Here is a 24,700-nt window from a genome sequence, read left to right on the forward strand (position 1 = left end):
TGGTTTCACTTAAAGATTTTAAACGACGCTGAGAGGAACTGAAGTCCAAATCGTTGCCTAATTGGCAAGTTTTGTACCGGGGAGATTTGAGTCATCCGAGTGATTTTTTTATACTGAGAATAATAAATTATATTCTGTAATTATAAAAAAAAAAATCCCGCAACATATTGATGGATGGTGACACAGCTGAAAAATATTTACATTTTTTTACGTTTGCTTTAAGGATTACATGATAATTAATAAATAATTAAATAATTAAATATTTCTCATAAGCCCAAATGCACTATCTATACCATATACCAGCCAAAGGTTTGGACAAATATTCGTATTCAACGTTTTTTCTTTATATATATATATATATATATATATATATATATACACTCACCTAAAGGATTATTATGTTCAATTTCTCATTAATGCAATTATGTAATCAACCAATCACATGGCAGTTGCTTCAATGCATTTAGGAGTGTGGTCAAGACAATCTCCTGAACTCTGAATATCAGAATGGGAAAGAAAGGTGATTTAAGCAATTTTGAGCGTGGCATGGTTGTTGGTGCCAGACGGGCCGGTCTGAGTATTTCACAATCTGCTCAGTTACTGGGATTTTCACGCACAACCATTTCTAGGGTTTACAAAGAATGGTATGAAAAGGGAAAAACATCCAGTATGCAGCAGTCCTATGGGTGGAAATGCCTTGTTAATGCTAGAGGTCAGGGGAGAATGGGACGACTGATTCAAGCTGATAGAAGAACAACTTTGACTGAAATAACCACTCGTTACAACTGAGGTATGCAGCAAAGCAATTGTGAAGCCACAACACGCACAACCTTGAGGCGGATGGGCTACAACAGCAAAAGACCCCACCGGGTATCACTCATCTCCACTACAAATCGGAAACAATTCCTACAATTTGCACGAGCTCACCAAAATTGGACAGTTGAAGACTAGAAAAATGTTGCCTGGTCAGAATTTAGCGTAAACAGAATGAGAACATGGATCCATCATGCCTTGTTACCACTGTGCAGGCTGGTGGTGGTGTAATGGTGTGGGGGATGTTTTCTTGTCACAGTTTAGGCCCCTTAGTGCCAATTGGGCATTGTTTAAATGCCACGGGCTACCTGAGCATTGTTTCTGACCATCCCTTTATGACCACCATGTACCCATCCTCTGATGGCTACTTCCAGCAGGATAATGCACCATGTCACAAAGCTCGAATCATTTCAATGAGTTCACTGTACTAAAATGGCCCCCACAGTCACCAGACTGTGGACACCCAATAGAGCATCTTTGGGATGTAGTGGAATGGAAGCTTCGTGCCCTGGATGTGCATCCCACAAATCTCCATCAACTGCAAGATGCTATCCTATCAATATGGGCCAACATTTCTAAAGAATGCTTTCAGCACCTGAATCAATGCCACGTAGAATTAAGGCAGTTCTGAAGGCGAAAGAGGGTCAAACATCATATTAGTATGGTGTTCCTAATAATCCTTTAGGTATATATATATATATATATATATATATATATATATATATATATATATATATATATATATATATATAATTTTTTTTTTTTTTTTTTTTAATAGCCACCTTTTGCTTTGATTTTCAGCTTTGCACACTCTTGGTATTCTTTCACTTACTGTAGCTTCATAAGGTAATCACTTGGAATGGATTACTGATCATCTTAATGGAGTTGTCAGAGGTGTTGAATATTCTACTCTTATGTCTAACTCACTCTAAACCATCGCATTTGGATTTAGATGGGATTAGGGTGGAGGCCACGCCATCGGATGCAGCACTCAAGCCCTCTCATTCTTGGGAAAGCTCTTACATAAACTAAAAGTGTGTTTGGGGTCATTTTCCTGTTGGAAAACAAATTATGATGCCACTTAATAGGCGGGAGGTCGCGCCACTGCAAAATGCTGTGGTAAATATGATGGTTAACTGTGCTCTCATTTTTTACTAAATCACTAACAATGTCACTAGCAAAGCATCCCCACACCATCATACATACTTCTCCATGCGTCACAGTGGGAATCATACATTCATGGACCATCTGTTCATTTTTTATTTATGTCACAAAGACATGGCAGCTAAAACTAAAAATCTGGACTTATCAGACCAAAGGATGGTTTTCCACTGATCTATTTTCCATTCCTTATTTGGCCCATTAGTTTTTTTTGGCCCAAGCAATAATCAGAAGTGCTGTAAACTGAAAGATTTTGATGTTAATTATTCTAAAAAATAAAATAATTCTTTGCAGCAGAGCTCTTGATCTTCCTTTCTTTGGACGGTCCTCATGAGAGCACGTTTTATTCTGACTTTTGATGGTTTTGGCGACTGCACTTGGGGATGCATGCAAAGTTCTTGAGAGTTTTTAGATTGACTTACTTTTATTTCTTAAGATAGTACTTTCTTTTTTCTGTTTCTTGCCATAATATGCATATGGATTTGTACAATCATTGTTATATCATTAATTGACTCTGTACCCACCCTTCCTCTGATGGTCTAAAGCACATTAAAAAGACAAAAAAATGTCACAAATTAACTCTTGAAGTAAAACAGAGTTATGTTTAATTTTTGATTAATTTGAAATGAAAAAAAAATTCTACCCCTAAGCATGCATTTATTTTATGAAAACTAAATCCAGCTATTCCATTAGTACAGCAATGGGTTGATACCCCATCCAGGGAGTATTGCACCTCCTGGGATAGGCTCCAGGCCCACAAGCCTGTATACAGGATAAAGTGATATAGACAATAATATTCAATTAGTATGCACATTATTAAAGTATTACATTTGTTCAATTTCTTCCCTATTTATTCTTAAAATTTATCTTTTATTTATTATTTTATTTTCATTGAATACAAGTTTGAGTATTGAATTAAAATCAAATGGATATTGAATACAATAATTTCTATAAAAACTATTTGTACATTATTATTATTAGTAGTAGTAGTAGTAGTTGTTGTTGTTGTTGTTGTTGTTGTACATACAGTATATGTTGTAGAACATTATTCATCAATAATTATTTAAGTCCAAAATGGTCTTCTATGGCATCGGTCCAACTATCTGCTTACTGGGAAAGTTACTTTCATATGGCTTGGAATAATTCCAAATCTATCCAGTAACAAAGTGTTCGCTTAGCCAGCTTGTTTTCCCCCACTCACATTGCTGCAACAATGCACATGTATTAATGTATGATTACAATGCGAGCCTGACCAAAAATCAGTGCAAAGTATAGGTTAGACAACCTGATATTTATTATACACTGATTTTTAAATATAGGCTGGTGATGGCATGGAGAATGTACATAGACAAATTAATAATGTTTTGTTATCAGACCGTACGTGTCTTAATTTCTTTGCATGCAGTTATTTAGCAATTTCAACTGAAACCTCAAAATTGGAAATTTTGTGCACATTATTCAGGAGCGCCACAGTGTGGCCAACTGGAAACTTGTTCTCGCCCATGTGTAACTGCAGGTCTACAACCTGAACTGTGGATGCGATTATAAACCACTCTGAAATTATACACGTGTTGTCTTTAGGAGGGATGCACAGTAGGAAAATGAACACTGTGCTCACACCCCAAACCCACATCTCTGCTCTATTTGAAAACATTTTAGAGATGTCTATAAGTCATTTATTACCAGGACACAAGAAGGCTAATGAGACTACCTTGACCAGCTAGCAGTCTACCCTGCATTAATGCAATGCTTTGCTCTACAGACTAATTTATAACTTTATTAAGTTCTAATTTGCCTCCAGTATATGCATTGAGTCCATTCCTCATTTTGTCAAAGTTCTGTGTGTGCACGATCCTACGTGCTCTTCATAAATAAAAACGCGGAGGGAGAAAAGAAGAACGAATTTTCCATGACGACATTTCCATTCATGTAAAAAAAAAACAAAAAAAACAGCGGGTTCACACAAGCTAACTGAGAACGACGTGACTGGGATACAAATATTTAAACCGCTGACAAGTAGAGCAATTTATTATAATCAACAGGGGCCACAACTTTTCTAAGTCAATGATGAGAAGACCCTGGAGGTTTGTGTGTGCCGGGCCTGTGTGTCAGTGCATGACCGAGAAACGGGGGAAAAAATATTTAGGGGGTGATTGGAGAAATGTTCCTGACAATCGTAAAAAAAAACAAACAAACATATTTTTAGATGCTAACAGCGAGATGCGGAGAAAATTCACGCATTAGACTAACGCTTGTGGCTGTGTCTCATTTCAGACTGAGAGTGCACTGTGCGTGTTCAGAATACCGTAAAACAGAGTGACCCTCACTCCAGCCAAAACGCTCTTCTGGGATTAAAAAAAAAAAAGAAAAAAAAATCCTCCTCCACCTTCTATCCCACCCCCACTTTCCCTGTGCAGATTTAGAGCCCATTCACTGATGCTGGTCCTGCAGCAGGGAGCTTCTCCGTGTGCGCTGTGAGAGGAAAGCCTAAATGAAATCCAAGAGAACCTTTAACGCTTATTAATTTGAAACAACCTAGTCGGTGTCAATGCGACGTTTTGGTTTCCAGCGTACAAGAACTAGACGTACTTTTGGGTACCGTGAAGATTAATAGTAACATTTACTCTTTTTTCCCTTTTTCATTGTAAAAGTTTTTTTTTTTTTTTGCCTTGGCTCACATTTTATTTTGGTGGACTTAAATAATTTTTAAAGTCTAAGTCGTGTTCTCTTCCACTGTGAAAGTTGTAAGATTTTTTTATCACTATTATTCACTTCACTTCTTTGCCTTGGCTCAAACTTTATTTCGGCGGGTTTGAACATCGCCTTAGTGGCTTCGGGCCGCTCGTGTATGTGATTGGTTTAACAAGTGCCTTTGTTCTCCAGCGAAGGGATCATGGACGCCGAAAACACTGCGGGCGGAGCTGAGGAGCTACAGCTCGAACCGTCAGCACCAAAAGCGGTAAGCAAACACACTCCACCAGCATGCTGCATCCTTGCCATTTTGGGTCATGAGCAGTGATGGGAAAACTTTCAGTCTTTATTTTACATCGGCACTGTGCCAGGTACTGGCTGTCTGTTAAAAAGACAAGCAGTCAAATGCTTTTTGGAACTCATTTTAAAATCCTGTTGCGTTAATCACTTCGATATAGATATATATTTTTTTTTATCAGCAGCCACATTCATCATTTACAGCTGCTCTAGCCTAGGTGTCATACGTTGTACTTGATCGAGAAGGCGAGAGAGATAAAGAAAACCAAAGGATTGAGTGGCTCCATGGGGGTTTGAGGCGCCTTCACAGTGGTCACATGAAGGTCTCAGTGTGTGCTGTGACTCTGTTCTGAGAACGAAAGTGCTGAGAACATCTGGACAGAGAATGACCCTGCTCTCCTTTGCAGCTGGGGGGGACATTAACCCCATCCTCCCACCCCCAATGAGGGCCTTTGGGTCAGTGATGCTTCACTTTACTGCTTTCAGTTGCATTCACAATAATGCAGCACTGATAATGTGAATGAAACTTTCACACAGTGATGAAAAGAATGTGCCCGCTGGCCTTGTTTTGTTACTTTACTGCCCTTTTTCACTCTTTTTCTGTTTTTTTTTTGTGTTTGTTTGTTTGTTTGTTTTTTAATCAAGGATTTGATTTAGCGTAATTAATAAAATTTTTGTAATATCAGATTCAATTTATTCCTGGAGACATATAATTTGAAGCTGTGTAATTTGTCATTTTGGTTGGGTAATTAATTTTTTTATATATACTTTTATTCTCACGATAGCGTGCTGGGTCAATGCACAAGCACTGCCATGTGCTGGCTGAATCCTTGGAGGTTGAGCAAGAAGGGCTGGTGGAGCACCAGCCTCTGGAGCAGGACGACCTCAACTTTGAGAGATGGAAGCCCAAGCCAAAGCCCAAGAGGACACTGCATGAAAAGATAGATGACCTGAAAACATACCTATGGAACCCGGAAACCAAGGAGTTTATGGGGCGATCAGGAAAAAGCTGGAGTGAGTTGAATGTAGAAATGTGTGTATGACTGCATCTGTTTAATACTTGTTTAGGTGATTGTATTTGCAGCTCACCTTCAAATACAGCTTGGGAAACAAAATGCTTTAATTAGCAATGTTCTGTCTTTGTCTAACAAGCAAAGGCAAGTGAGTGCAAAGCTTATTATTTTTTTATCCTTATTTTTGCATTGGCTTTCGGGTCAGAATGAGACAAGAGGGGGGTTTGAACTATGCCTCCCTCATCCATGCCACTGCACACTCTGCTGGGAGAGCACGTGAATATGTGTGTACATGTGTCACTGTGTGGGTCTGAACTAAGTGTTTACATAGGTGCACAGATAGCTTGGAGAAATCTGGACAAAAACAGACTGCCTGGGGAATAGTTCGCAACGGGAGAGCAACTGTCGCAGTCCCTTTGCTGGCCAGGAATCACATTCCTATTCTCAAAAACCCATCAAACTCTAGAAAAGAATACACTTTCATGTCCCTAGTGCACCACAGCTTTTCCTTGTGTTTGTCTCCCAGAAACTCTGCCTGCCTATGAAAAAGCTTAAAGCAGACTTTTTTGGCAGCTAACACTTCCTGTGGTGGTTTGCCGAGACAGTCATGGTGGACCAATAATACACACAATTCCTGTTGGTTTGGCAGTCCAAATGACATGAAATTCTCACAGATTAAATCTCACAGATGTTTAATGCCAAAGATCTGATGAAAATGGGCTAGTTTTTATTAGCAGAGTATTTCAGGAGCAGATCAAATGGAATGGTCTGGCAAACTGTGTGAACAGAGGAGGGGCCCCCTCAGTGTATGATGTGAATCTTGTGAAAGGAGAGTGTAGAAGAGTGTGTAGAGGCCTCACAATGCCAGAGTGGGGTGATCAGGCTCCTTGGAGCCGCTGGTAGCTCTGGATGGTGGCTAAAGAGTGTCACTCTGATGGCAACCGGAGGTTCACTGTGTTCCTGAGTGAGGGGACAGCTGGGAGAATTCTCACTGAGCTTGAACAGAGAGGCCATTGTGGCTCAGGGACACAAGACTGACTGCAGCTAGACTCTGCAAAATGCCTGTGCAGCGAAATAATAATAATAACAATAATTTTGTCTTCTGCGATCCCATTAAGAGTGTTAATTGTAAAACAAAAATATATATAATAACCATATTTTTCCATTCAAACTTACTTGCCTTGAAATTTGCAAGCAGTATAAATGAAAAATATTGCAGTCAGGTTGCTAGGTGATTTGGGTAATTCTGTGCGTTTACCTGATTCTGGTAATTGCATATATACAAAAATAATGACTATATAAATAAAATTCCTAACAATTTAAAGTAAATATGTTTGTGTAACTGTTAAAATTTCATCTGACCGTCAACATCCTACTGATAATGAGTGTTTTTTTTTTTTTGCTTTTTCTTAGGCCTCATTCTTTTTTTCTACTCCACATTGTACATTTTCCTGGCAGCCATGTTTGGTGGTTGTATGTGCTGTCTCATGTGGTCCATCAGTCCTTATGCACCAACCTACAATGACCGGGTGATGCCTCCAGGTAGAAAAACTTATGATTTTCTTAGGAGTTATTTAAAAATTACCTTAAGTCTGTCTTCACATCAGTTCTAAATTTCACAGCATTTTTTTGCAAACAAATATATGGATGCAAAACATTTGTTAGTAATAAACAATAATGTTCATAAGATAATTATTTTATGTATATAATGCAGGCACATTAGACAAGTATGTACCATTATATTTGTTTTTTGGAGGAATTGTATTTTCTGTCTAAAGAACCCAAACCTGCCCACTGTGCTAATGTGTAGATTTAAATGCCTTAAAGATTTATTGAAATGCATTAAACTAGATGGCGTTATACTTACTTGGAAGTTATTTAAATTAGGAAATAGTATGGAATACATCAGGTTGATGTGCATAATTGTAATCAATACATTATTTGATTGGCCTCAGAAGGGAACTTCATATTAAAGGGACCTCAAAATAAAAAGAAATAGATAGTTCAAAAAACTGTACAAGGAAAAATAACTGAAATGATTACTAAGTATTTACTATCATCACATTATAAAAAAAAACAAATGGAAACCCACTGCCATGGATAATCAGCAACTCAGCTCTGCTTTGTTGATAAATGTTTAACTTTTAAGATACGCAGCATTTGCATAATAACTGGATAAATTATTATAACATATCATATGCATCAACACACAATTTTTTGTGTGAAAAAGAAAATCTTAGCAGCTATTTCAAGTTTTAAAAAAAAAACATCATGATGTTGAAATTATTTTAATGTAAATAAATATATGTATATTTAAACCAACAGGTATGACGATGTTGCCACATGTAGACGTTCTCCATGGATTTGAAATTACCTTCAACGCTTCTGATCGCAGCTCATGGAGGAAATATGCAAAAGCACTGGAGGCTCAACTTAAACGTGAGTGTTGTCGAAAAGTTGCTTCTGATGAAGTCTCTTCCATGCCATGTCTTCTCCAAAGTATGCATGAAAAATCTCCCTCCTTGTACACTATACTTTACTGTGGCAATTTTGCTCAACTTTAGAGGAACAGAGGAAGGGGAATCCCTTTTGTACACTAAGCACAGTCACACTGTGCTGCTTGGGCCCCTCTTTTGTGCTGATTCTTTAGATTTGGAGGCCTGTTAGGGTGTTTAATCATTGTGTGCTTTATTTAATGCTGCTCACTCTCTCTCTCTCTCTTTCTCACTCTTCCTCTGTATCTCTCTCACCCTCTTGCTTCCTGTACTTCATCTCTCCAGCCTATGATGACACACTTCAGAAAAAGCGTAACATTGAATGCAAGCGGGGCACATACTTCATTCAGGACAACCTTGAGGAAAGTGCTGAGAGAAAAGCATGCCAGTTTAAGAAATCCTTCCTCGGGCCATGCTCAGGCATTGAGCAAAAAGACTTCGGATACGCTAATGGAAAGCCCTGCATCCTCCTCAAAATGAACAGGGTGAGTGCATAGTTAGACAAGAGAGAATAAACACTCATAAAAGAAATGTATTAAAAAATTAACATGTAGATTATGAAGAAGTAATTATATATTGTTAATGTATTTTGTGTCCAAATCCACTATAATAACTACTAAAATAACTACTAAAATAACTACTAAAATAAGTCACATTATTTTCCACTCAGACATTTGCATTGTGATTAGTTACCATACAGTTTGAATAAGTGGATGACTGACATCTATTTAAGATGTGTCAACCCCCCCCCCACCCTACCCCTTTTTTTTATTCAATGTTCATAGATTCTTGGCTATCTGCCAGGTCAAGGTACCCCAGTCAGTGTGACATGTGCTGTTAAAGTAAGTAATATATTAGTAAGCAAATATAATAGTATTAAATACAGTATAATATAGTATAGCATTTGATAATATAGTATGGTATAGTTTAATATTAGCTCTTCAACAATCAGTACAAATTTAAAGCATGCACTGTGGAACATATGAATGCAAACTGTACATGTGAGTCTCAGCAGGTTATTTCCTACTCTCTTTTTTAGAAAGGGACGCCTGAGGCACTCGGAAATGTAGAATTCTATCCAACAAATATTTTTGACTTGATGTACTATCCTTATTATGGAAAGCTCAGGCATGTAAGTGCACCCCTACATTTCTGATCCTCCTACTTTATATATTTGAGTGTGTACAGTACCAGTCAAAAGTTTTGGACACAAGTTAAGATTTACTTTTCTACATTCTAGAGCAATACTGGAGATTTCCAAACTATGAAATAACACATATGGAACCACATTTATTTAAGTAACCACAACGAAAACAACAGTTATTTTAAGATATGGAGGTCAGCTGTTCTGAAAGAGTTCTTGCAAGAACATTATTGTGAAGCACATTTGCAAAACCCATCAAGCACCATGATAAAATTGGCTCATAAAGACCATACCATTACAATAACGACGGTCGAAATCCAGTAGATTGGTTACATTAACGCCTAATGCCTTCCAGACACATTTCAACTTTTCAAAAGAGATTATTGCATATTTTTGTTTTTTTCAGCACTGTTTTACAATGTAGAAAGAACTAAAAATCAGAAAAGACCATGAAATTACAAGACATGTCCAACCTTTTCACTAGCAGTGTACAGTATGTGTACTGCCCAGCCCAAAAAAGTCATCATTTTAAAAAGTTCACATTATTAGGCTGCATTTAGCAAGAAAACAACTAAGGAGATTTGAAATGACTGAAACTGGGTTAAGAACGCTTCAACACATCCAAACCTGGAGAGTTAGTGCTGAACCATCATCTTAATAAAAGAAATGTATGTAGTTGAAAAAAAAAATCATAATGGGAAAACACTTGGTGAAGTTGCATCATGAAATATTACATATTAGAAATCAATGTATATCACTATAATCAATGTTTAATAGTGAAAGTAGGAACACCTCCACACACACAATGTGATAAGAACTCACAGCATTGGGCCTAAACAGTCATATGGCTATAAGAATCCACTTGTTAGTAAGACTAATCAGAGAAAAAAGGCAGCAGTTTCGCAATCCTCAGTCATGCTCCTATGTTCCATGAATATGGATTCTCCCGGCAACGCTTCAACAGTATTTGTTCATTCTTCTTCTAATTGTGTTGTCATGGACTTTATCCTCTAGTATATATGTAACCTCTAGTATACATAATATATAAACCCAGTTCCAGTAAATTTGAAATCTCATTATTTGTTTTCTTGGCTTCATGCAGCCCAATAATTTGATCCTTCTAAAATGGTGAATTTTTTTTGGTCAGGCAATTTATATATATATATGCATTCAAGTATGTATATAAAAAAAAAAATTGTATGATTATATGATTTTAATATTTAATCATATTTTAATTGCTGTGTACAGGTAAACTACACTTCTCCTCTTGTGGCTGTTCACTTTCCCAATGTCCAGCTGGATGTTCACCTATTCGTGCAATGTAAGCTAAATGGCAAGGGGATAATCAATGATTCACCAACCGATCGCTTTCTTGGTAGTGTGTCTTTCGTTCTACAAGTCGGTGCATAGTGTGGAAGTAGAAATACAATGGGGCTAAACAAACTTCTCAGTGTACGTTATCTTTAAAATAGTCAAATGTGCTGCCTTTACCCATTTCCTGCCACTGTGCCTTTCACTTGTGCTTAGCACATGTTTGCTTACAAACAAAATGCCCCAGTAGGCTACTAAGAAAAGCAAACATTGCAGTATATACTGTTTAGAATAGTGTAGGAACATAAAGTTTGTTTATTTGTCATCATACATTAATAATTGCTACTTTAAGTCAGGGGAAAACGATCACAAATTTAGATTTTGAGCCAAACTTTTCCAGCTGTAGATATACACTGTACAGTACAGAGGGTCAGTATTGGGTTTTGGGTCAGTTTACTAAAACATCTCGATCTAAAGTCAATTGTATGTTTGCTTTTTTTTGTACAAATTTAGAGATGTTTAGCTTATAAGCCATACAAGTGATTAATTGTTTAATAATCACTCTTATGAATAAATAACTAAAACAAGCGCCAAAAAGAAAATTCCAGTTGCAAAATTCCAATATGGCAAATTATCCTCACAAAGAGTTTTCACTCAGAAATATGCACCTACATTGTAGTCCAAAAAAGAATATTAAATGAGTATGAAAAAATATTTATACATTTGGCAGCCAGGATACACCCATGGCACTCATGTTAATTACATTTTAACTACTTTGCTTCTTGTAAAAAAAAAAAATCTAGCTTGATTATACAAGGGGCATTTATGTCAAACCAGGACTCCTGATTTACTTTCTTATAAATGAAGACATAAGACAAGTTGACATTTACAGGCAACTTTAAACAATGTGCAGTGATAAGACTCTTACCTGCAGTAAAACATTTGAATGGTGCAAGCATTTGAATGAAGCCCGTACTTTTGTGAATGACGATTCCGTCCGAGGTGGCTTAGAGCCTACCGCAGTCGTTCCTATGAACATTTAGTGAGTGCAGTGCCTGATCCATGAAAATTTGGAGATAACTGGTCTGCAACTTGCATCCCCCATACCATAATGACCTTGTTCCAAGCAATTGCCACATATTTGTGTCATTAAAGGAGTTCCTGGGAGGCCAGTGTTTCAGACATGTCAGTCCTATAATGAGTCAGGTGTACTGAAAAAACTTTTGGCCTCGATGGTATGCTAGCACTAGTGAAATGCTAGATTAAGTGCATTAGTGTAGTAGGCAATTATATAGAGAAATAAATGTGTAGGTCATAACTGTGCTGTTATCCTGCACAACCTTAAGTATTGGTTTGACTTGAACACCCCTTATGTATTCAAGATGAGTTTTCTCTAGTCAGATGTGTTTAAACAATTATTCAAGCTTGAATGGCCTTAATATGAAAAAAAAAAAATATGCAATTTAAGTTTCATTTTATATTTTAACAGATTTCTTTAAACATCATGGACTAAACAGATTTTATCTATTAGTAAATATATTTTCCTAAAATGTGGAATGTAGTTTGAGATATTACACAAAATTTTGTTGAATTCACACTGAAACACATTACGAAACCCTTCACAGCATTTGACATGATTCCTGGAATCACACACTACATTCTAAGTTGAAAAATACCGTACTTGTTTGGTTCTCTGTGAGAAGGATATCAACAGTATTATTTATTAATTGTATTTGCATAATTGACATGGTACAATTAGTTATTAACTGTGATTGCTAGAAAGTGTAAATTCTTTGATGGTAACTCTGAACGAAAAACAGCACACGAGTGTTTCCACCTCATGTTTTTAAAAAGCACTCCTAATGTTCTAGACATAAAAAATAAAGTTGGACCAGATTTAACCAAATGAAGTGCGTCTTTGACTTGATGAGCAAAAGCTTGGCTACTTGAGCTTTAGAAGTTTTCCTTTGTTTGGAACCTACAAATCAAAGCAAAACATAGGTGAGCAGGAATTCTGCTCGGGGGGAAAAAAGTTAATTTTTTTCTTGAAATAAAGTGCAATGTGTGTATCTTTATTTGAAATCATACTTTCTACAACATAATTCTAGGTTAGTTTAAGAAACCTATCGGGCAGGCATATCTATCTAAAATTGTGATCCTGGTGAAATTCTCAATTCTAATTGAAAAGTACTTATAATGCAAACCACACTACAGACCAAGATACCAAAAAACAGGTGCTCTTTTATTGAAACTTTCAGTGAACGCAGGGAAGAAAATGAAAAGTACACCATACTTATGAGGTGACAAATTTTTCATGTTGCTGCTGTTTAAAAAAAAAAAAATCACACATTGACAGCCTGCATCAACAGATTGGTGCAAATACAATAAGCACTATCAGAGTGGGTATTTTTATACTGTAGAAAGCCTATAATGTTTAAAACATGACTTAGAAAAGACGATCACTTGCAGTGCTTAATTAACAGTTTCAAAAAAGGATCCTGTGTGTAGAATAAGCTACAAAAACAGTGCAGATGCTAATGTCCCTTTTTTATATAATGTGCCATGTGCAAACAGGTGCCTTTTTTTATGTATGTAATTGACAACCAAATGATCCATGTTTAAGAAACAAAATAAGCAAATGGGTACAGCACAAAAAATAAAAATCATTTAAATCTTCGATGTGAGAACCAAAATAGGTGCAATAAATTCTCACCCCATGCATTTTCAACATTCAGTGCAAAGCCAGGGATTAATTTAACAGTATGAGACTCTGCAATGCTGTAAGCAGCTTGGCACACTTCTGAATGGGAAGTTCAATCAGCAAAATATAATTTAAAACAGGCAAATCAATCAAGTGAGGACTTCACAGAAGCGGTAAGTACATGAGTAAAAGGACTAAAAAATTAGGGATAGTACAGAGTGAAGTAAGGGGACAGGTAGCAGAGCATGGGACAAGCTCAAGATAAGCAAGCGCTGAACACAAAGGCTTGGGAAGAGTTATACAGACTGGTAGCCAGTGCGGCTCTTCCGCTGACCAATCAGGTATGAGACGAACACAAGGATGATTAGGAAGCCAAGAGCCACGCCGACAGCAATCGGCACAACAAAGCTTAAATCAGTATCCAGAAAGCACTCCTCCACTGCCAAGGAAAAAAAAGAGAAAGGATTAGGGAATTAAGGATGAACTATATACAAAAAAATAGATATAATGGGTTGAGAGGGAAGAGAAAATTAAGAGCTCTTCTGTGTAAACAGGATACATCACAATGAGATCAAGATTAAAAGTGGGACAAACAGCCAGAATCTTTTTAATCTACAGTTGTCAAACATGCATAAAAATGTAGTGTACCACTTAAATCAAAACGAGAGCAACATTTAGCTCTTAGAGGTGTTCATAGCCAGTGGCTTTGCTTCTCTGTCGTCCAATAAAATATGCCACCAAGACAAGGAGGACAAGAACAATGAGGGCGACTCCGACTGCAATAGGCACGATGAAATTTCCTGCCTCATCAGACTTGCAATCCTCAGCTGGGAAAGAAAGCATGCATGTGTGATGAAAAAGGGGGACCACAATCACTTCTTTAGAAAATAGTTAATCTAGACTGGTCAGCATTTAGCCTGAAACATGTTCATAAACAGCTGTACAACCTCATGCTAGGAGGTCATTAAAAATAAAATATGAGCATTTTCAATAAGTGCCAAAATTTAAATATTTTATGGCATGAACCAGAAATCCTTCATCAACTTGCAATGTGTAAAATAAGCAAGCCAAAAATGTAATAATATCCCCATCCACCTTTATTGAACTCTACTGCACCTTCATTAAGCAAGACATGAATCTGCCCAATTATGCTCCAACAACTCCAAACTGATCAGGTAGCAACATGTGAAATAATTTAGCATGAACAGCAGTTTACAGGTCAGAGGTGGGGAAAAAGAACATACAAAATGATTCTTAGCAACATAAATTTAATGCAGGCCAAAATAGATGGAATAAGCAACATGAAAGCAGATACAAAAGAACATACAAAAGCATTCAAAATGACACCCATTCCTTATGACACCATGAAGTACAAAGCTCCAAAGCATGCATTTTTTATTTATTTTTAATATGGTGCTTTGCAGTGTTCCAACCAAAAGGTCTGGTTGTCCATAAAGTGACAGTTCAGGAGCCAAATCTATAGCCACTTCTACAATCAAAACACCTATGCATTTTAAACTTGCTAGTTTATCCCAGATGCCAATCAAGCAACTGCTGTATTAATTACCTTTTAGTAAATCCAACGTAAAACTGCACAGCAAGTTTATACTAAGCAGCTGTTTATAGTAAATCAACTAGTGGGACTACAGAGTTTTAGGTTGGGAGTAAGCAACATATTAAGAATTAATCTTGCAGCTAAGAAACTCAGACATGCAACAGGCAGCATGAATTCCTCTCCACTCAGTTTGGTTTGTTTGGGTTTAGAAAACACTGGACAAAGCCCGGTTTCTAAACAATGCCGTCCCTTTTAAAACCCTTATTTTAAAAATTGAGAGCAATTTCTTTGGAAAGGTAATGACCTTGAAATTGAGCTGTGTAACAACCTACTGCACCAATAGTCCCCAATTAACCCCAAATATAAATTTACATCTTAAGGTCTTCATGGCATGGGCAATATGAAAAAAACAAAAAAAAAAAAAAAGTCAAGTGTAGCCACTGTAGAAGAAGCAAGTGTAAGGTTTAATATAAAGCTGCAAAAAGAAATGAAATTACTCCATCATCCATATATTGACCAATTTCCCTTAACACAGGGCAAGGTGTCAATAGCCATAGGACTCATTAGCTATAGTTGCCAAAAAAAAAAGGGGGGGGGGGGGGGGGTGGAGAAGCATCACATAATGCAAGACCTTACACTTGTTTCCAAGATTAAGGAAAGAGAAAATGTATATGGGGATAAACAAGAGACACAGCATCACCAGGGCCCATGATTCTGGAACAAATCCACAGATCACATTTCAGATTATTTTAGTGCATAGAATCCAAGGAGCTGACAAATTAGTTATTCTTAACAATCTAATTTTACAAAGAACTAGCCAATTTGAAGGGTTAACTGGTGCAGTGGCCCAGGATCACGTTAGAAAACCTGAATTAATTTAATACAATTTGTGATTCAGGGGTGTCATTACAGGGTCTGATATCCAACATAGGTCTTTCGTCGACCAATCACATATGCAATCACTACAATGAGAATCAAGATAGCCAGAGCTGCGCCAACAATGATTGGGATTAAGAGGCTGGCGTCATCCACTGAGCATTCATGGGCTGCAGGCAGAGAAAAGATGAACACAATAAGGCTGCAATTTCACACTACAATCTGAAGCAAACTATCACAAACATGGAAAATTGATCAAAAATGGTAATCTAGGTACAGTACCAAGATGGAGAGTTTAAAGATTGAAACCCAAGTAATTAAATCTTACCTGTGCTGAATTGGTCATTCATGACTGCAAATGGCTGGACTTGGAGCTCAAATGTATTTAAAACAAGGGCATCTGTGATGTTAAAGCTCTGCTCCTTTTTGCACATGTACGAGCTTCCCAATGATGCCTCCCACAAAGACAGTGTGCTATTTTCAACAGTGAAGTTGGTGCCTATGAGCAAAGATAGATTTGGAGGAGGAAAAAAAAAAAAAAAAAAAATTATAAACTTAAAGCTTGAAGAAAGTGCATCACTACCAATTTCAATTACATTAAAATGCTTACCACTTCCATCCATCACAGTCAATCTCAAAGCACTCAAGAAGAATTTGCTGGATTGCTACAAGAAATCAAAAGGTTAGTGTGATTTGAGTGGATCGATGGGACACCAATATGCCTCAATGAGTCAAGAGTGGTCAACATGGGTTTGAATAGGCCCAGAGGGATAAATGTGAATATGAAATCTGACCATTAGAATGTACAATGTTTAGAGCACTACACAGTTTTCAAAATTAAACCGCCAAATGTACACAAAAAGTTGCATATAAGCACAATACTTACATTGGTGAAGGAGAACTGGACAGTAATTTTGTCTGATGTTAGTGTAAGCGCAGAGTCACTGCCATTGTTGCCACAAGTTCCACTCGTATTAGTCACATTAGGACTTGGGTCAAGATTTACCACCTGAAAGGTGTCTACCTGAGTGTAGCCAATACACGTGTTAACATTTAAGGACAAAAGAACACAAAAAAATTTGTTAAAAAATTAAGAGGACAATGCATATACCATCATAGCTTGTGCAAGCGCATAGCAGTGCCCTACCATTTTGATGCTAAACTGCAAACCCATCCTTGCCATCACACAAGCAGAGGAGTTCCATTCAGCCCTGACAACATAATCGCCAACATTAGGCATTGGTGGAGTAGTAGGAGCGGCTGTTGTAGAACTGGTAGTCTGAGGGGTTGTTGGACCTGTTGTGAAATTAGTTGTCTGAGAAGTTGTTGGAGCCACTGTGGAGTTGGTGGTCTGAGGAGTTGTTGGAGCCACAGTGGAGTTGGTGGTCTGAGGGGTTGTTGGAGCAGTAGTCGAGTTGGAGGTCTGAGGGGTTGTGGAAGCCGTAGTAGAGTTGGAGGTCTGAGGGGTTGTGGAAGCCGTAGTAGAGTTGGAGGTCTGGGGGGTTGTGGGAGCCGCAGTGGAGCTGGTGGCCTGAGGGGTTGTTGGAGTCCTCGTAGAATAGGACAACTGAATTGTGGCAGGTGGGATTGTAGATGCATTGGTTTCATCCCAAAACGCATAATAGTTAGGAAGGCTCTTTGAAGGTTTTGACATGTGCATTTCAGCCTGCCCAAAAACTACAAAACAGCAGAGGAATTTATATATTAAGGTTACACTTCAGAAATAACCAATGCCCAACTTTAAATGCTCAGCCATGGCATGATTGTACTTTCACTCATTGATCATGAGGTTTTAATTAAATATCTAGTTGAGCAAAAAAAAAAAAAAAAAAAAAAATACATGGGCAATCAATTATTAAAACCAGGTAGTGAATAAGGGCCACAGGTTTCTAAAGATCAGGAAGTTGTTACCTCCCCACCCAACCTACCTGGCATCACTATACAAACCTAAAGACCATGATTATTAGGATCAGGTGATTTAGATTAAGACAGGGCCAATAATTGGCAGCAATAATGATCTCATGATTTCCATCCTCTAAACTAGGCCACAAGCTTGGAGAAACCTCAAATATTACTCGGTGCAGAACAGAGTCCACCTAAGCACAAATACATTGGCAGCACTGGTGGAACATGTTTTGGGCTGGATAAAGTTGAATGCATTTTAATTGTGCAACATTTGTGTGGAGTTAGGTGATCAGTTCAGGCTTATGAGAAGTTGGATCTGATCCAGCACAAACCCTAAACCTTTGGTTCTGCAACGAGGATTATTACAGAAACTGGTCCATTTCCTAATGAGGTCTTGTTCTTTCAGAATGTTTGATCATTGTTTTCAGTTCATTGTGCCTTTACAGCAGGCACAAAAACAGGATTGATATTTTGAATATACCCATGCTCAAACAATTTTATCTGAGCTGGAAATATTTGAGAGGTAATTTTAAAAGGGCAGGAAAATGTGTCAGATGGCACCAAGATACACTACAGGAAAGCACTTAGACCCTTGCTGCCCGAGTGTTTAAGCATGTAAAAAATATTACGATCAATAAAACACACAATTAGACTACCTGACAGCAAACTGCAATGCATTTTACAAGCAGTAATGGGGTTTAGACTGACACTACAGCCAGGTCACAACATAAAGATTAGCTTGATGCATTTTACAGGGGCGTCTCATATGACAAGCGCGCCTGGTGTCACATGGTGTCAAATAAAGACTGGCAGGGAAAAGGTGCAGCGGTCACATGACTGTTTAAAGATAACACCTTAACGACCTGCCGTTTAACTTACAAGTTACAACTCCGCACTTCTCTCGATCACATGAAAAACAGCCAGAATCAAAAGTTAATCCAAAATTTCAATTCAGTTACAATAAGTGTACTGCGTGATAAAATTGATGAGAATGCACCGGTAGTGTTTTGTTGTAAACACTATAGAGAGCTAACTAGTGGAAACCGTTACTTAACCGGCGAGCGAGCAAAATGCGTCAGTCTTGAGCTAGCTAACACAACCGACGCTGCTCGAAAACACTGAAATAACGTTGCTTAATGAAACACCTTAAATTGCATAAAATGTTAAATAACAGATCGTGGGCTACGGATAAGTGACCTGTTTTGCCCTAACACCGGGAAACCGTTTTGCTAGCCAAGCGTTAGCATCCGGGCCTCAAATTCGAGGAAATAAAAAGTTGTTAGAATGGCGCAGTCGAATTAAAAACGTTTAAGGTTATACTCACCACACAAAGGAAGCAAAACGAACAGGCAAACACACCGAAACATGTCCACAGCTACTGCACTACACAGCTCCCAAAAGGCGACTCCGACCGGAGAGAAATAAAAAGAGTTGCACCTGAATGAGCGGCTGAAGCTGGCGGTATAAAAGGCTGAAAATCAGCCCAGCTGATCGGAAGTCACATGACAAGCAAGCTGCACTACATGGTTGCCATGTTTCACAAAAACACCCAAATATGCGGTGAGTTTCGAACTGTTGGCTATTTCTATGTAAGGCTTATAAGAGCTGAAACCATGTTTCAGAAGTGATCAGGAGAGGAAATCAGGGCCGAGATGACTGACAGTCCATGACTATACAGTACACTGAGCTTTCATCCTGCATCTGCATCTACAGTTTTGTGTATATTTTTGCATATACATTAGATAGGTACATAATGTTATACAGATAACAGCGTTTACTGTTCCACATTTAGGGAAAAAAACAAATCCAGAAAACATGTCACTGAAGGGACATGTAGTAAAATACAATTTTTGAGGCCCTTACATGACTTGAAAGAGGCCCAAACTCTCTCAAAAACTAAAGTGTTTCTACGAGGGATATCTACAACCTTAAGAATGTGCAATGTACAAAAGGATATAAAAAAAAGCAACAATGTAAAATGTTTTTTTAAGGTTCTGAAAGAAAGTATCAGCATATAGCCCACTTTGGACTACATGCTTTGTTAGTGTTTGTTAGCATTTTTGCATTGTAACTATCATGGAATTATAATATCAGAAGACTTTATCAGCTATTGATGGAGCTCTGCAGCCATATTAGTTAACTCAAAACAAATACCATCTCTCAGCTATGTTTAAAGATCTATTTTAAAAGGATTGGATTAAATTCAGCATTAATTTTGGTCTAAATCTCTTATATAAAATGGTCATGCAGTAAAGGGAAACTACAATACAGTGAACCCATTATAATGTTTAAGAAACCAGGTGACATTGCACGTTGTCCTGATGTCATAAAGAGATGGATGTCAGCAACAACACTCTGGTAGGATCTGGCATTTAAACAAGTCCCCTCACTCTTACACTCACTACCACCAGACTGATCTATTAATACAAGGCAAGTCATGTTAGCTTTTATATGGTCTACTCAAAATTCTAACCCTGCCAACTAAATGTCACAGCAGAAATCTTCCAGACAATGCTTTTCCAGTCTTATATTATCCAATTTAGGCTCAGTTTCCTGTTCTTAGGTGACAGGAGTCACACCCAGTGTGTTCTCTGTTCGGAGATGCTCTTCATCATTTGTTCTCTGCTTGAACAAAATGTTATTTGGACCATTAATGGTATGTCACCTAATCTGGTCACTTTTTATTAAGACAGTTTCAGCAAAATAAAGTCATGTGATCTTCTAATTTTATCCTTTTCTGGATACAGGATATGTGTATGAGTACTACTATTCTTACCTAGACTTATTATTTTGGTTCCTTGTCCAAGGAAAAAAAAATATATTTGTGATAAGAATAAAAGCAATTTTCCTTTACTCTTTATTTGCAAATTTACTAAGGTTACAGTCGCAGTTATTTGGGGGGTACAGCAACAATTGCAAAATCAGTCTATGAATAACGCACATTTAATGTGCAATGGTCTTTAGCCTAAATTCTGTTGTATTAATATATAAAGTATGTAGTACAGTAATATGTAGTAAAGGAATGAATTACATTTACTCGCATTACTGTAATTAAATAGATTTTTTGTGTACTTCTACTTTTTAAAGTAGTTTTTAAAATCTGTAATTTTACTTTTACTTATATGTAAGTATGTTTTGTTTAACGTATTGTACGTGACTACATTTATATCATATTCACTACTGAGTAAAAAATAAATGAATGAAAATTTTAAATAATACAAAAAATACAACAGAGAAGAGAAAAAATTGCACCCTGGAAACCACTGCACTGATTTATACAGGGGTGTGGAGAACAAACGCACTAAATTCACAAGAATGATGGAGACGGACAAAACAGATGCCAGTGATGCAGACACACCTAAAAGTGAAATGTCAACAAATTCTTATGAAGCAAACCCCTGGTCATATTTAAGCGACCACTTTGATTTCAAGCACAACAAAGGGAGCAGATTTATTATGCAAGGTTGTTCCATCCCCCATCCCATCCCCGCTGTAATAAAAAACTCTTAAACCCTGAGTAAAAAAAGTAAAAAAACTTTTACTCTGAGTAAATTTTGAATGAGTTACTTTTTACTTTTACTTGAGTAGATTTTTATAATGGTAACTCTACTTGTACTTCAGTAAAAATTGACTAAAGTAACAGTACTTTTAATTGTGTACAAAATTTTATTACTCTTTCCACCTCTGGTAGTATCAGTAGTTGTGCCTAGGATAAATTGTACAAAATGCTGAGGTACTGATTTATTGACAGTATTTTGACTGCATCAATGCTACATTGCAGCCGGAAAGCATATGTTGCAGATTTGGCCTTTCAGATATTGCATATCCGTTATTACTCTTTTCAGGTCGACATCGATCTTATGAATGTTATGAGCAATAGAAATATTGCTAAAAATCAATATATAGGTATTAAAATATTGGAAGCAACTAACACTTTAAGGATTTTGTTGAAAAAGAAATAAAAGGAACTCTAAAGAAAGTAATGCTGTTATTTAACATCAATGCAGAAACTGAGAAATCAGCACTGAAAACACTTTATCATGAAAACTAACCATTCAAAGATGAATGGAAAGATCATTGTATGTTTATTCTTTCTGCCGGATGTTTAAAACCAGTTTGTTTCATGTTTTCAAAACCATGGTGCTAATAAAAAGCAGTAAGGTGAAGCCACTATGAGATAAAACATGGGTCATTAGAGCAAACATATCCGCAGCAGTCCAAGGTGAAAGGTGAGGGCATGTAAAATACACGAACTTGCAAAAAAAAAGCCCCTCTGGCAGAGCTTTCCCCCTCCCCCCAACAAAGTTGCTATAAAATATATACTACAACAACATTTTGTTATCTATCAGCACTGAAAACTAGGAAAGAAGCAGTTATTGAGGATACTTCAGGTCCTGGTGGCACTGGAAATACACTGCAGCCCAAAACAGCAGGTGAGTTAAAAATAAGCTGGCAGAGGCAGCACTGTCATCAGGTTAACAGTAGACATGAAAGTGGAGCTTGAAACCCGACGAAGGACGGTTTGCTCATGGATTTGTCTCTAAAGGACCTGTGGAATCATTTCAGTTTGACATTTGTGATTTCTGACACAATGTAATTGCTTTTTTAATGCATAGAGAATGACCTGTATGAACTGACTAAAGTACAAATGCTGCACATTTACACATGTAATAAAAGAAGAACACTTTCCTGAGTAAAATGATTTAGTAATAATATCTAACTTAGCCTTTAAAGTTGACCCTACAGAGCCTGTGAAATCAATTTTACGAATACAACTTTTTAGGTCCTATAAATATGAAGTGGAAATCCTTAACACTGCTCCATGTTATGGTAATAGTTTCTATAAAATTGTAGTGGATAAATTGTCATTTTTAGAAAGAAATTTTAGGAGTAACTGTTAATTTTAAAACAATAAGTTGTGTGGCAGAAAATGAAAAAAAAATAAACATTTTCCTAAATTTTGTGATATTGAGAGAAGGCTTTCTTGTTGATATTATAGTGGAGTTCATTAAAGAAATCTTGTGATCTTAACAAACTTTGTTGCTGGTCTTTTTGAACTTGTATTGAACCTGGTTACATGGGTAAGTCAGTACAAGTAGGCCCTGCAGATTCGAATTCAACACATGTTGAATTCACAGTAAAAATGCGACAAAAAGTAAGTACCATCAAAACTGAATAGCTGAAGGCTGTTAGTGATACATGCATGGCACTTATGCCACCCCAACATCACAATATGGCTTAGCCTCCATGATTAGCTGTGCACTTTGCCTGAAGTTACCCTGCACCATAAATGAAATCAAAATGTTGAATAGAAGCGTTGTAATGATCAGTTATATAATAATAATAATCAACAATGCAGAAGACACAGAAGCTACAAGCTGCTAAAATCCTCAAGAAAAAAAAGGCGCAACACAGCATGGCTTACTCCAGAATAAGGCAAGTACACTATGGAAACTGAACATTCAAAGATAAATTGACAGACCATTGTATGTTTATTCTTTCTGCGGGATGTTTAAAACCAGTTTGTCTCATGTTTTCAAAACCATGGTGCTCATAAAAAGCAGTAATGTGAAGCCACTATGAGATTAAACATGGATCATTAGAGCAGACATATCCGCAGCAGTCCAAGGTGAAAGGTGAGGGCATGTGAAATACACAAACTTGCGCTAAAATAGCCCCCTGACAGAGCTTCCCCCACCCCCCTAACATAATTGCTATAAAGTATATACTACAACATAATTTTATTATCTGTTTTGTTCATAATATTTATAACAGTTTTGTCTGTACATTGGTTATAAATCACCCTTTTAATGATATTTTGCTGTTTCATAAATTCAAGGACCCAGCTTCAGAAATTTTTCTGTCTATACTGTATGTCTGTCTGTCCAGAAACTAAACTGAATATTTTAATGTCCAGAAACTAAACTAATATTTTCACAGCTTAAATAACAGCGCTGAAGTAGTATAAGTGAATTTTACCATGGTAGAGTCTTTTTAAGACAAAACTTAATCTGTATCTGATCTGATATACTTTTTCGATTTCTCTTTACATAAGCTTTAATGTACTCTGTTGTTGTTTGTGGTTCATTAGGAAGTTAATTTCTCTGCCAATCTGTTTATTGGCAGAGAGAGATCACATGATTTAGTGCCTGCCACCTGTCCTTCAGTCTTTAATCCAGTTGCAGGATCATATTGTCTGCCTTCTAAAAAGAAAATCCAAACTGCAAGTTTCCAAGTGTTAACTGTAAGTTCATAATTGACTGCTTCATCTCCAACATGCAAAACACTATACCAAAACTGACAAGACAGCCTGATGATTGACAGCATGAGTGAGAAAGAAAACCTTCAAAACAGTTCCTAAATCAACAAGCAATAGAAATTAAACCACTTGCTACAGCATGTGAGGAGCATTGGTCTAAAATTAACCTGTAAACATTAAGGTTTTTAACAGGGTCCACTGTGATTTATCAAAATTCCATGCAGAACTGGACTATTTCGGCTTTACTATTCGCTTTCCAATGGATATTGTGTCATGAATATAGTGACTATTTTGCCATATAGTGGGTATTTTATGTGCACCACAAAATATATTCTTTCTACAGATTTATATATTTTTTCCATTTTCAGTACACTTTTAATTAATGGACTTGTCCATGTTAATTTTAGTGATGTTTTTAGACTGCTTTTCCCAGTTATTACATGGTTGTTGATTTGATGTCTATATTTTTTTATATAGTG

The 24,700-nt window shown here is 37.0% G+C and overlaps 2 protein-coding genes across 5 annotated transcripts; one reads left to right on the top strand and one right to left on the bottom strand.

The window, feature by feature from the left end:
* Positions 1 to 4,389: 4,389 nt before the first annotated feature.
* atp1b4 (ATPase Na+/K+ transporting subunit beta 4) lies at positions 4,390 to 12,831 on the top strand. Of its 2 annotated transcripts, none has more exons than XM_053505117.1 (9): positions 4,390 to 4,569; positions 4,858 to 4,933; positions 5,748 to 5,976; positions 7,389 to 7,517; positions 8,301 to 8,414; positions 8,756 to 8,955; positions 9,256 to 9,312; positions 9,510 to 9,602; positions 10,863 to 12,831. In XM_053505117.1, the coding sequence occupies exons 1-9, from the start codon at positions 4,523 to 4,525 to the stop codon at positions 11,022 to 11,024; spliced, it is 1,107 nt and encodes a 368-aa protein (XP_053361092.1). In that variant the 5' UTR covers positions 4,390 to 4,522; the 3' UTR covers positions 11,025 to 12,831. The 2 variants fall into 2 exon arrangements, with proteins under 2 accessions (XP_053361092.1, XP_053361093.1); XM_053505118.1 differs by having other exon boundaries at positions 4,391 to 4,718.
* Positions 12,832 to 13,146: 315 nt separating this feature from the next.
* Positions 13,147 to 19,445, bottom strand: lamp2 (lysosomal-associated membrane protein 2). Of its 3 annotated transcripts, none has more exons than XM_053506316.1 (6): positions 19,287 to 19,445; positions 17,205 to 17,734; positions 16,944 to 17,081; positions 16,668 to 16,722; positions 16,386 to 16,556; positions 13,147 to 14,065 (listed from the first exon to the last, which is right to left on the bottom strand). In XM_053506316.1, the coding sequence occupies exons 1-6, from the start codon at positions 19,327 to 19,329 to the stop codon at positions 13,923 to 13,925; spliced, it is 1,080 nt and encodes a 359-aa protein (XP_053362291.1). In that variant the 5' UTR covers positions 19,330 to 19,445; the 3' UTR covers positions 13,147 to 13,922. The 3 variants fall into 3 exon arrangements, with proteins under 3 accessions (XP_053362291.1, XP_053362290.1, XP_053362292.1); XM_053506315.1 differs by having other exon boundaries at positions 13,928 to 14,453; XM_053506317.1 differs by lacking the exon at positions 13,147 to 14,065 and adding an exon at positions 14,706 to 16,227.
* Positions 19,446 to 24,700: the final 5,255 nt, after the last annotated feature.

This window comes from Clarias gariepinus, chromosome 10, assembly GCF_024256425.1.
Source record: "Clarias gariepinus isolate MV-2021 ecotype Netherlands chromosome 10, CGAR_prim_01v2, whole genome shotgun sequence".
Lineage (NCBI taxonomy): Eukaryota > Metazoa > Chordata > Actinopteri > Siluriformes > Clariidae > Clarias > Clarias gariepinus.